Below are 11504 nucleotides of genomic sequence, written 5' to 3' on the forward strand. Positions count from 1 at the left end.
AGCAAAATTCCTCTTTCTTTTATTTTTTTATTTTCGTTTTCTGTTGAACGTATATAGTATTCAGTTTTCCCAAAAAGACATGGTGAACAGATGAGAACGGGTTGAATTAAAGATCAATTGAACAATCAATAATTCTTGCTTTATATCCCCATCTTGTCCGCTTCCAGCACCAATAGCGCCCCTTTCATCTTTATCTTTTAACACCTTCACCTTTAGTACCATGACTTGCTAGTGCATCTTATTTTCGGAAAGTGTCCTCAACATCCAAAATGAAACTTTCACAGACTTGTCACAAGCACGTAATAAACCGAATCCATGCTGACGTATAATTTGTTGTTTTTAGGCAAATGAGAGGAGAGGATTTTTAGACACCCAGGTACCTGAGGTGCAAGTGGTGAATCTGGACCGTTCATTTCACTTGGCAAGAATCTCAAAGCATACCCTCTACAGCTTCAACATGTACCAGATTGAGTTTGATATGAATGAAATTGATCTGGACCGTCCATTGTTTTCAATTGCACCTCCAGTACCTGGGGGATACGGACTCAGATTTTTAGGCAAATGAGAGGAAAAGATGAAAATGTTTCAATGTCCCTGCAATTTTACTGTGTAAAGTATGCAAGTGCAGCAATTCAAGTCTACGGGCAACTACATCCCAATAACTTTTCTAAATAACTATTAACTATTTTTAAAAATTAAGATCTCCAAAATTTCTAACTCTCACATTTTTTAATTTAATTTTAACATTTCTATTAACCCACATTAGCAACAAGTTAAAAAGACGAAATAATTTGATCCAATCATTTTAGTCAGTGTGAAATTTATAAAGTTTCTTAATAAGAAACTCTACTTCGATAGTTTCTAAATAAGAAACTCTCTCACATCTCCGAAACTGAATTAAAAACTCTAATAGTTTCAAAAATGTAGATACTCCAATAACCTAATTCTGAAATTTGTAAGGTTGTAGAACTTGGTAACAAGAAAAGAAAAAAATGAGAGAGAAAACACAAGTAATCAAAGAAAAACATCAGTCAAAAAAATTATGATTACAGTAGACAGACTATCCAAGCCTAAAACTAATTTTCTTTTTACTTCTATGAGGAAGTAAAATGGAGCAGCCAGCCCTGTGGCTGATTTTCCATATAAGAGCAAACACTATAGCATCTATGTCAAATAATTAGATTGAATTAATACAAGGACTAGCTAGAGACCTAGAATTATCAAGAGCTATATAATGTACATACAGCACCAGCCACTCTTCGACTCCATCCTGGCCAGTTCTCTACCTGTTACAAAAAAAATATCAGATGTTGATAAAAATAGCACAAAGAAATTATATGGGCTTATAAGGTTGAAATCATGAAAGTAAGAACAAACCTCATTTCTTAGAGACAGAGATAAGAATGTAGTTACAAATATTATTGCTGATTGAAATTTCCTCGATGTTAATGGGTAAGCGGCCTTAAAATCCCATTAGTGTCATCATATTTCCATCTGTACAATCATCAACATAACACAACTTTTAAGAAAACTAAAAACTCATCTTCCACAAAAAGAATTAAACCTCCAATTGCTTGCGAGCAGAAATACACATACCTACACAAAAAGATGGGAGGCGAATTATTGTTCGAGTCAGCTAATTGGTGCCTCTTTTCATTCTCCTCCTGAAACTTGTCAGATGTTAATACTTCACAGGGACCACTGATCAAGTTAATATTAATCGTCTCTTTGTTATCTGAAGCATACACCTGCAACCAAAGCCAATCAAATTAAGGATGTAATTGTACACGGTACACACTCTCTTTCTATTTTTTGCATCCAAAAAGATAAATTTCTTAGTATATATGTTATTACTTCCTACAGTTGCGATAAGTAATTATTTATTTTTTTACATTTTTTCTGCATTTTTTCCTTGCATTTAGGTCTTTAGATAAAAACAAGAGCTTGAAGACAGGTCATATCTTGGCTGATAAACTCTATAATACCTCTCAGTATTGTATGGTGTTGTACCAGTCAAGCACCGTCTTCTAACAACTAACAACACTAAGAAATTTGCATCCATACAGCATACAGAACTCCTTACCTCATTGTCTTCAACACCACCTGATGAGCTGCTAACAGACTCAGGAAGGTCACTGGGAAGGTAATATGGATTCACAACTGCCCATTTGGAACCAGGTTCCTTGCTTTCCCATAAAGACTGCGGAGTTTTAGCAAAAGAAAGATAAATTTAGTATCTGATTAGAAGATAGAATATGGCAAGTAAAATCTGAAACTAAATTGAGTTTGAAACAGCAGATACTAGCCTTGATCTTTGACGGAATAAAACGTTCACCATCAGAAGAAATCAAGACATGGTCTTGAAGCTTGTAGGTAGTTTGATCAATACAACATGAACTATAGTAACTCTTCCCGTCAATCACTTCCCCAGCATCTCCAACCCAACAAACTTCAGGACCAGCAGATTTCTCACTTGCTGCAACTCCATTCTCCTGATTACTATCTTTATCCACTCGGTGCTGTTCTGGTAATGCTTTCTCTTTTTCACCCAAAGATTCCTTTGGCTCACAACCAGTTATGTCACTCTTACCAGATTGACCATTTTGCGAACCATGGTTTTCAACTTTGACAACTGTGCCAGCCAATTGTGCAACTGCACGTTCTTTAGGATGATTAGATACCACTTGAACATTATTTAAATTTCCACTATTGACACCAGGCTCAGTATTTGGCCGATTCGTAACAGTTCCATTAGGTACTATTTTCTTCTGATCATCCTTCAACTGTGGATTTTCTTTTCGCACAGATGTCACAGCTTTTACCGTACCCAGTGTACGTGTCACCTTACCATACTTAGGTGGCAATGCTTTGCCATGGCTAGCTGCAAGGCACCTCTGACAGTGCCATTCAGCTTTAGGTACCTGAACCTTTGTACCATTTGACTCAAGGCATCTCAAGTGGGTCCCTCTCTCGCATGAATCACATATGAGCAAGCTGTCCACATCAGTAACAACAACATTGCATGCTTGGCAGATAAGGGGTTTGTTCATATAATCACTCGAGGGTGGAGTCCAACTCGGGTGGGTGGAGTCCCTTTGACCCTGTATAATCTGTTGAACCTTTTTAGAAATCTCAGCATGGCTAGAGTATATTGATTGGGCAGGAACAAATGTTATGCCTTGCGGGGCTGGGAGCCCGATAAGAAGGTTGGGGGGCCCAGGTTGAACTGCGGGTGGTTTTACTTCATTGTTCTGTGCTGTGCGGGTGCTGTTAACTCCATGGGGTGCACTGGTCGACCTAAGAGATGTGTGATCCACCAATTTATCCTTCTGATCAGGTTGGACATGGGGATTGACTGCTTTTGCTGCATTTGACACCAAAAAAAGAAAAAAGAAAAAACAATCAGAAAACAGATAAGCAATTGGCATACAAATAACTACTGATGGTTGGAAGAAAATAATCACCACTGGCACTGAACCATAATAATAAGTTTTTATAACAGAAGCACCATGCACAACACTTATTCTTTATGGTAATATTAGATTTGTTGGATCCAGAATTTCACATTTTCCATTTCTCCTACAAAATTTGCAGAAGTCATCAATTTAAAAATATCCAGAAACTTGTATTGCATTCATTTCTGCTGTCATTCCGTACTTGGATACCAGGACCTGCTTTCCGGTAAGGGCGTTCTATCAAAAAGTAACACACCAATCTTTGCTGCCACTGGAATGGACCGGAAAAGCAGGGTCCTGCAATCCAAGTCCGAAATAACAGCGGATACAGAATAGAACAATCAAGACAAAGTCAGTAATTACCACATGTTAATTAAAGAAGAAAAACAAAACTTAAGTACCTCTAGCTTGAGCTAGATGTGCCATCCCATTGTGTCTCAGATGTGATGTTTCAGTACGAGGAATGGCTCCCGAAGGATTAGACACTGCAATTCCAGATGATTTTTCATTCATTTGTGACCTCCTAGTCTGCACAGAAGTAGTAACTGTCTGGGTGTGATGCCCTCCACCTGGTACTGATATTTGACTTGCACCAAAAGCAACCGGTACATGCTGAGACGGGTAGTACTGGTTCATGGGAACTTCGTGAGCTCCCTCCAGCTGTACAAGATAACATTGAAATGGTTTAAATAGTTACCAGTATGAAGTATTTCATTAAAGAAAGTTGGTCAATATACTAGTATTTCAGTGAACAAAAAAACAGTGTCCGGAAGTTCTGATGAATGTCATCATGGGAATGAACATAATGTGAGTTTAATAAGAATTTCAGATACAGCATATAAAAACATAACATTTGAAGTTAGGTAGGACTTCTAATGCATGGATCCAGTTCCATATATAACACGCAATAAGAACTTAGTATCGTCCTCTAGCAAAATCATATGAATTTAATAGCATCCTCCGTATTCATTAAGAACAACCAAACCAGTAAGAAACGGTACAAGTGATTGCAACCAAAGGGAGAGTGCAGCATGGAATAACTGGCTAGTGACAAAGCGAATATCTGTTAGTCAATCATTGCCCCCACAAAAATACCAGCAATAGAGGGTGATTTCTTAATAAACAAGAATCTGGCTCTGTTAAATTCAGATTGCAGCTGAATTTTTACCAAAGACATTCCCTGATAACTTGACTATTTAATGATATCTCCAAATTCACTATCATAAGACAAACCAAAGCAATTGTTCAAATAAACAGAAACAAAACCGAAAAACCTTTCTCTTAGTCTGCAAGATCCTGTCAGCAATTGAAGTCCTAGGTGGCCTGAACACCATACCAGAATCCTTATTGAGCCCTAAATCCTCCACCACAGCCCGAACAGCCTCTCTGGGAAACAAATCCTTAGGTTTAATCCCTTCACAGAGTCCAGTCAAACTCTCCCTCGCCTCTGCAGCCATGGCCTTCTCCACGGGGGTCGGATCTCTCCCCCCTCGCATCTCAGCCATGGCGGAGAGCACCATCACCACCTCGGCCACCCGCTTCAACCTCTTGGCCGCTGGAGGGGAGGGAATGTCGCCTGGCCCCTCGTCTCCCATCTGCAAGGGAGAGGTAGAGAAAGGGAAACAGATCTAGAAACATTAGAGAAAGAGAGAGGAGGGTTCGGGTAAGAAACCCTAAAGAGAGAGAGATACGGAGGGAGAAGAAAGGAGAGGGTTAAAAACTACACGAGTTTTAAAAATACCTTTTTCGCGCGGGTAATTGAGCGGGATTAATAGTTATAAGCCAGAGAAAAGAGAGTGCGTGTGATGAGGGAAGGGAAGGGTAATGAGATTGGCGGTGAGAGAGTAGAGGCGATGAGAAACCAAGGAAATTAGAAGGGAGATGCGGGGGTGGAGGGTTTCTTTTGTTTATTGATTTTTTTATTAGGTTTTTTTATACGCCGTGTCGGGTCGGATCTATTCTCTTATGGATCCGGGGGACGCGGAACTAGCGGTAAAACTGGGGAACAAGCTAGAGCCGATGAAAAATAGACACGTGGGCGAAAGCCGAGACTTATGGGTGTTTTGTGTTCTGGTGGTGCTTCGGCATAGTGTTGTGTGTTTAGAAGCCAGTTACGCGTAATTTTTTTTTTTTTTTTAAATCAAGTAATGCACAATTTTCGCGGAACGTAAGTTCGGCTGTTTCGGAAATGTTTGGGTCGAGTCGAGTGTGGCCCATGAGTCGCTACTAACCTGATTGGTTGGGAAGACGGGTCGTAACTCGGATCACTTGTTGTGTAATTAAATTTTTAGGTATTATTCCGTACTGTAATTAAAATTGCAAGAAATTATGATATATTGTTACACCGTAATTAAATGTGTGAAAAAAAAAAAAGACATCAATGTTCATGTTTAATCATATTTAGTCGCAATTAACTAATTTTTAAAATTTTAAGTATGTTTAAGAAAAAAAATGATAAACAATTATAAAATAAAGAAACAATATTCTAAAACAAAAATATATTTTTTTTTCAAAATTTATTATTGTATGCAATAAATAATGGCATAAATTTTATAATAACATTTAGTTGCGTATTGTATCATGTTGTATAGTGACAAGACGGGTTTACATGTCGAGTCATTTTTTCGAAGAATAATCACAGCATCGAAACACAAGTCACACTCACGCCGCAAGACCAGTGCATGTGCTGTACGGCACTCGTAGCGTGTCGTAATGTGCTCGGCGGCTTCGGCCTACTATAAAATTTTTACATCCCAATTGGACTCGATCAGAAGAGGATATCATAATTTGAAAGAAAAAAATGGGTTGAATTAGTTGGGTCCAACATTAAATACAAATCTTCACGGTTTTATCTGGTTGAGACTATGAGAGAGACCAAATTGTTAAGTTGTTTTACACATCACACTCTAGTTTTACTAATACCGACGAGCAAAATTAAGGTGTGACGTGCTTATCAAGAGGGGTTGGTGAGCATATTTTCAAAAGACTGTTGAATTAACTTCGAACTGTAAATTCAAACCGTTAAAATTCAAGTACTTTGTGAGTGATGCATGTACATATAAAAATAACTTATAAAGTGTTCATTGTTTTGACCACTTGACCATATGCTAAATAAATTCAAGACTTTAAAAAATTTACATGTAGATGCATCACTCACGAAGTACTTGAATTTCAATGATTCGAATTCATAATTTAAAATTAATTTAATAGTCTTTTGAAAGTGTGCTCATCAACTGCTCTTGGTGAGCACATCACACCCAAATTTTGCTCTATGCCGAAAAACACTAAAATTGCTAATTGAAACGTTTTATGGTTATTGTACTTTCAAAAGTAATACTTTTACTACTAAGATGAAAGTTGAGGGTATGGCACTATGTTGACCGATTAGTCTATATTATGAATTAATATTTCAGCTTGGAGTTTAAATTCAAGTTATTTATATGAATAATTCTAACATAATCTCAATATGAAAATTTATTTTCAAACTAAATTTTATAATTTTTTTAAGGGTTTACCGTGTTAGATAGGTAGAAAATCACTATTATTTAGGAGTGAAAACATTATGAATAAAATCTGATCTGTACTCGATCCGTATTCGAAAATTTAGATGTGCATATCTGATATCCGAATATCCGTGTGGATAAGAATACTGATATGATTTTATGTTTCATTTATCTGTATTCAAATAGTAGATATATACAATATATTTTAATAATGTTATAAAACATTTATGTTATTCACCATTATAATTAGATAAATATTATGAATTTTAATATTTTTAAATATTTTTTATATTATTTTATTAATTATCCGATCTGATACGAATTCGTATCTGTATCCAGAAAGAAAAAAAAAAAAGACATTTGGATATGGTTTTACCATTATCTACTCCGTATCCGCTCCATTTTCACTCCTACCATTATTGAATGATTTTCTATCTATACAAAAAAAAGTTAAAAAATATTAAAATATTAAAACTTGATCTCCAAATACATTTTCATATAAAGATCATATATTAAATGATTCAGATCAACTTTTTATATTTTAAAAACATAAATATAGATTCATGGTACAAACCAATTAGCGTTATGCATAATAGCATAGCCTCAGTGCCTCACTTAAGCTGAAATACATTTCACGATGTTTCCCAATAGTACGACCCAAAATCAATGATACCTTACAAATGACTGCACCTAACTAGAAAAACATTAGAGATTATTTTTGCATTGATAGCTTAGTAACACTGAAAATGGTACTTCATTTTATCCATTTTGTGAAAAGAAAATAAGAAACCGTATAAAGATAGCATCGTCCAGGGTTGTGCTTGATTTTATCCCTTAGCAGTTAGCAGCAGGGCCCGAAAAAATGCAAGCAAGAAAAAACTACCATTGCGAATTTCTTTTACTAAATTGTAATTAATATTAATTAAAAATTACAATTATACAGACATGGTAGAATGAGGAAACGAATTTGTATGTTCAGTTATACATCATGTGTACGCTGATCTGAAACCTTCTGTCAGAGGAACAACTTTGCAAGATAAACTGGATTGAAGCTTTGAAACAGCTTGCCGAATATCCTGTAAGATGAGTGAGGTTTGATTACGGGGAACTATCAACTTTAATGGACCAATGATTTACAAGTAATTCACCTCAACAGTATAGCGGGAGGAAAAATGGGTAAGTAAGATTGCCTCATTCCTGAACCATTTAGCATGCTCCGTAATCTACCAAAAAGAAACATAATGCATTCATTGAAAATTCACCTTTAACCATTAGAATTGCCCTAATTTAATTAAACATTTCAATTATATCAAATGTGTGGTAAACCAGAAGAAAGACAACTATCAAGTTACCTCAGAAATATGCATGTGACCGTGCTTCTTTGCATGTTCCACATCATTCTCTTCATCTAAGAAGGTCGCCTGTCACCAAGTTAGCAACTATTTAGAAAATTCCTGCTTTAGTATTAACTGGTACAGTGTACCCCACCTGTATTTACACCGAGCAGTAGACCATTACCTCAGTTATTAGCACTTTAGCTCTTAGGGCATCTGAATTTCTTGGGTCAAGTATAAAATCAGATGTCGTGTCTCCAGTAAATGCAACTTCTGGAACTAAAATCATGTCTGTGATCTAAGAGTTAAATGTTTAGTCAGAATGAAGGTTTCTTAAAACTAAAAGCCTTGAACTATAGAAGTGTAGTAACATTGTAACAGGTCAATTACATGACAGCAAACATACTACTTACCTCAACACCTGAGTTCTTTAGCTTTTTTATTTGACTGCCGTTCAAGTGAGCATACTTCTTCTTTAGCTTCTTTCTCAAAGAATAAATGACATACCCCTGAGACAAAATCAGATTCATGGTATTGTCACCTCTTCGGCTATCAATATTAGCCAAAATTAGAGAAATTTAGATGAATTATTTTCTTAATATCACCTGGCTAGGAATAACATGATGAGTCTTGAATGGTCTTGCAACTAGATCATTACGAATTTCATACGTCTCTCCTGAGATTACATCACACCGTACCACCATTCATCCAATACTAATTAATAAAGACACCACAATAGAACTAGAGTACATTTTTTTTTTTAATTAAAAGAATCATACATACCCACATCAAGTGCGACCAAATCAACATTAAGTTCCACATTGCTCATTGTACGATGAATTTCTAAAAGTCTCTCCACATCCTTCTTGATACATGGTGGCACAAACACAGTTGGAGGCTTCAAACTGTACAGGCCCCGTGTCGCCAAGTACATAGGAAGAGAACCCTTGAAATAAAAAATAAAAAAGTACCAATTTGACTCAACAAATTCTCCCATGGAAATAATAAAGTGAAATTCAACGGAAAATGCATAAAACTCAGAACAAGAACTCACTATATGGTCGAGGTGTGCATGTGTGATAAAGAGGAAATCCTGATGAACAGCCCGGGAAGGACATCGGCCCATATCAAACACCGAGTTCAAGGTCGGTAAAACAATACAAGTCTCCATACCGCCAATTGAAAACCCCTCGACCGACAATCCTTCCAATTCCGTCCCTTTTCGGTTTACCTCAGCACGCGCCTTGCGGTACTCTTCTTCCTCCACCACTGCTCTGTGTATTACTGAGAGATAGCCAGGTGGCGTGGCGCGGAGTCTGGTACAGGAATGAGCAGTCGAGTATGGTACGGAGACGGAGCGAGAGGGCGAAGCGTGTGGCAATGAGATAGAAGGTAGTGGTGTGATGGTGGTGGTGTAGAGAGTTGGAGAGAACGCCATTGGAGACTGGATTTAGGGTTTTAGAGCTCTGGCTGAGGTTCCGAAGGAGAGGTGAAAATGAAACGTATTCATGTCCTTCGGATAGAAAAGTATCAGAAAAAAAATACAATCTTCCTCGCGAGTGAAAACTGAAATAAGAGCAATTTTTCAATAATTGTAGTGTAAAACTAGTTTGAGCTCAGTCGCCTTGATTTTATAAATCGGTGATATTGATAATGAATTTGAAGTATTAATTTTGATTTATTTACACAATCAATCAAGTTTTTAAAAAAATTCCGAATTTATTTTGTATAGAATAAAGAGATGGGAAAACTTCCGATTTTTTTTTAATACCCTAAAAAAAATAGCAAATATGCCCTCCGATTTCTAAAAATTTGAAAAATGCTCTGACCGCCCCTCTGTGGGGCGATCCACATCCAGAGCCGATCGCCCCACAATCGGGCGGTCAGCTATATAAACCCTATATGTTGGGGGTTTTTTTTTCTCTCCTGTCACTCACAATTCATTCCAACACTGTTGAGGAGAAAGAGGAAGAGAAAAGAAGCGATTTTTAGGCAAACAGGATGAACAATAACAATTGAGGTAGATTGTCTAATCGTGGCATAGCGAAAGGAGGATCAATAAGGGGTCGAGATAGAAATGAGGCAAAAAAATGCACTTGTCGTACATGCTTTATAAGTCAAATTTGTAGGACGGAACAAGGGTATGAAATTTCAGATGATGACTTTGTAGAACATCCTTATGGTTATGGTTTGAAAAATAAAATGGTGATCCAAAGCCTCCAACATCGAACGATGACTTTGCTTCTTGTACTTATACTAGTAATGCTAGCACTCATCAAGAGCCACCAACATCTTACGATAACTTTGTTCCTTGTATTGAGAAAGCCAGCATTAATCTTCGTTCTAAGAAGTGGGATTATTGGAGTTTAATTTCAAATTTTACAGTTTTAGTTAGATGAATTAGGATTTTACAATTTGTGATTTTATTTAGTGTTTATGTTGTAAGTTTTCCTTTATTCCATCAATTTGGTGTTTGTTTAGGTTTTATATTATATGTTTGCTTTTATTTCATCAAGTTTCAACTTACTCATTTCATAGTCTAAATAATGACAAACAAATAAAGTTCACAAATTTCAAATAAAAAATTTCACAACATTGCAATCTAAATAAGTTCAATAAGATGCAAAATAAATAAGTTTTACAAAACATATAAATAAAAGAAGTTAATCATCGACCATGTCTGAAAAAATTAAGTCGACAAGTTCTGGGTCTGCTATCATATGCCTCTGTGACACTCTCAGCTGTCTCTGCCCAGCTACGAGAAGCTTGTGACCCTTGTGTGGGTTGTCTTCTACCAGTTGTCACTGCGACAACTCTAAGATTTTATCTTTTATTGGCTTCATTTATAGCATCCGCATTGCATTTGAATTTACAAAATCAATGTTAGTTATTAAGACAGTAGTATTGAAATTAAATATAAATTTGTGTAACGTTATATACTTGTCCTTTGTATGTTGGTGATGGAACGCCTACCTTGCATCTGGTTCATTTTCATGTTTGCACACTTGTGTGTTCTCCTCTCCGACCTTGATCCATGATTTGGAAGGAAGTACTCTATCCTCAACGTGGAGAGGCCACTCGTGCTGGTTGGGATAAAAATGAAAAAATGCACCTCAAGTACTTGCAAGGTAATCAACACGATGCATGCCGGCTACATAATCATCCTTGCGGAAGTTTCTCACTCAGTACATCGCCATAATATGAGAACAAGG

At 36.6% G+C, this 11504-nt stretch overlaps 2 protein-coding genes across 3 annotated transcripts; both read right to left on the reverse strand.

The window, feature by feature from the left end:
- Positions 1-999: 999 nt before the first annotated feature.
- LOC144558238 (uncharacterized) lies at positions 1000-5356 on the reverse strand. 2 transcript variants are annotated; one of them, XR_013512875.1, is made up of 8 exons: positions 5197-5356; positions 4730-5050; positions 3857-4115; positions 2307-3364; positions 2084-2200; positions 1597-1748; positions 1378-1494; positions 1000-1286 (listed from the first exon to the last, which is right to left on the reverse strand). XR_013512875.1 is itself a non-coding variant. In XM_078307036.1 (7 exons), exons 2-7 carry the CDS (start codon positions 5048-5050, stop codon positions 1446-1448), a joined length of 1956 nt encoding a protein of 651 aa, XP_078163162.1. In that variant the 5' UTR covers positions 5197-5345; the 3' UTR covers positions 1376-1445. The 2 variants fall into 2 exon arrangements, 1 of the variants encoding a protein (XP_078163162.1); XM_078307036.1 differs by lacking the exon at positions 1000-1286 and having other exon boundaries at positions 1376-1494; positions 5197-5345.
- Positions 5357-7843: 2487 nt separating this feature from the next.
- Positions 7844-9842, reverse strand: CPZ (Metallo-hydrolase/oxidoreductase superfamily protein). Its single transcript, XM_078307303.1, has 8 exons — positions 9347-9842; positions 9076-9238; positions 8898-8968; positions 8706-8801; positions 8477-8590; positions 8311-8379; positions 8107-8181; positions 7844-8034 (listed from the first exon to the last, which is right to left on the reverse strand). The coding sequence occupies exons 1-8, from the start codon at positions 9728-9730 to the stop codon at positions 7945-7947; spliced, it is 1062 nt and encodes a 353-aa protein (XP_078163429.1). The 5' UTR covers positions 9731-9842; the 3' UTR covers positions 7844-7944.
- Between the last annotated feature and the right edge of the window lie 1662 nt (positions 9843-11504).

This window comes from Carex rostrata, chromosome 8 (assembly GCF_964058835.1).
Source record: "Carex rostrata chromosome 8, lpCarRost1.2, whole genome shotgun sequence".
Lineage (NCBI taxonomy): Eukaryota > Viridiplantae > Streptophyta > Magnoliopsida > Poales > Cyperaceae > Carex > Carex rostrata.

Coding starts and splice junctions, on each gene's coding strand:
- LOC144558238 (XM_078307036.1), bottom strand. CDS start 5,050: ATGGGAGACGAGGGGCCAGGCGACATTCCCTCCCCTCCAGCGGCCAAG. Junction 4,116..4,729: donor TCTTGCAGACTAAGAGAAAG/GTTTTTCGGTTT, acceptor TATCTTGTACAG/CTGGAGGGAGCTCACGAAGT. Junction 2,201..2,306: donor TTATTCCGTCAAAGATCAAG/GCTAGTATCTGC, acceptor AAAACTCCGCAG/TCTTTATGGGAAAGCAAGGA.
- CPZ (XM_078307303.1), bottom strand. CDS start 9,730: ATGGCGTTCTCTCCAACTCTCTACACCACCACCATCACACCACTACCT. Junction 8,802..8,897: donor ATCATGTTATTCCTAGCCAG/GTGATATTAAGA, acceptor ATTTTGTCTCAG/GGGTATGTCATTTATTCTTT. Junction 8,591..8,705: donor TAAAGAACTCAGGTGTTGAG/GTAAGTAGTATG, acceptor TTTAACTCTTAG/ATCACAGACATGATTTTAGT.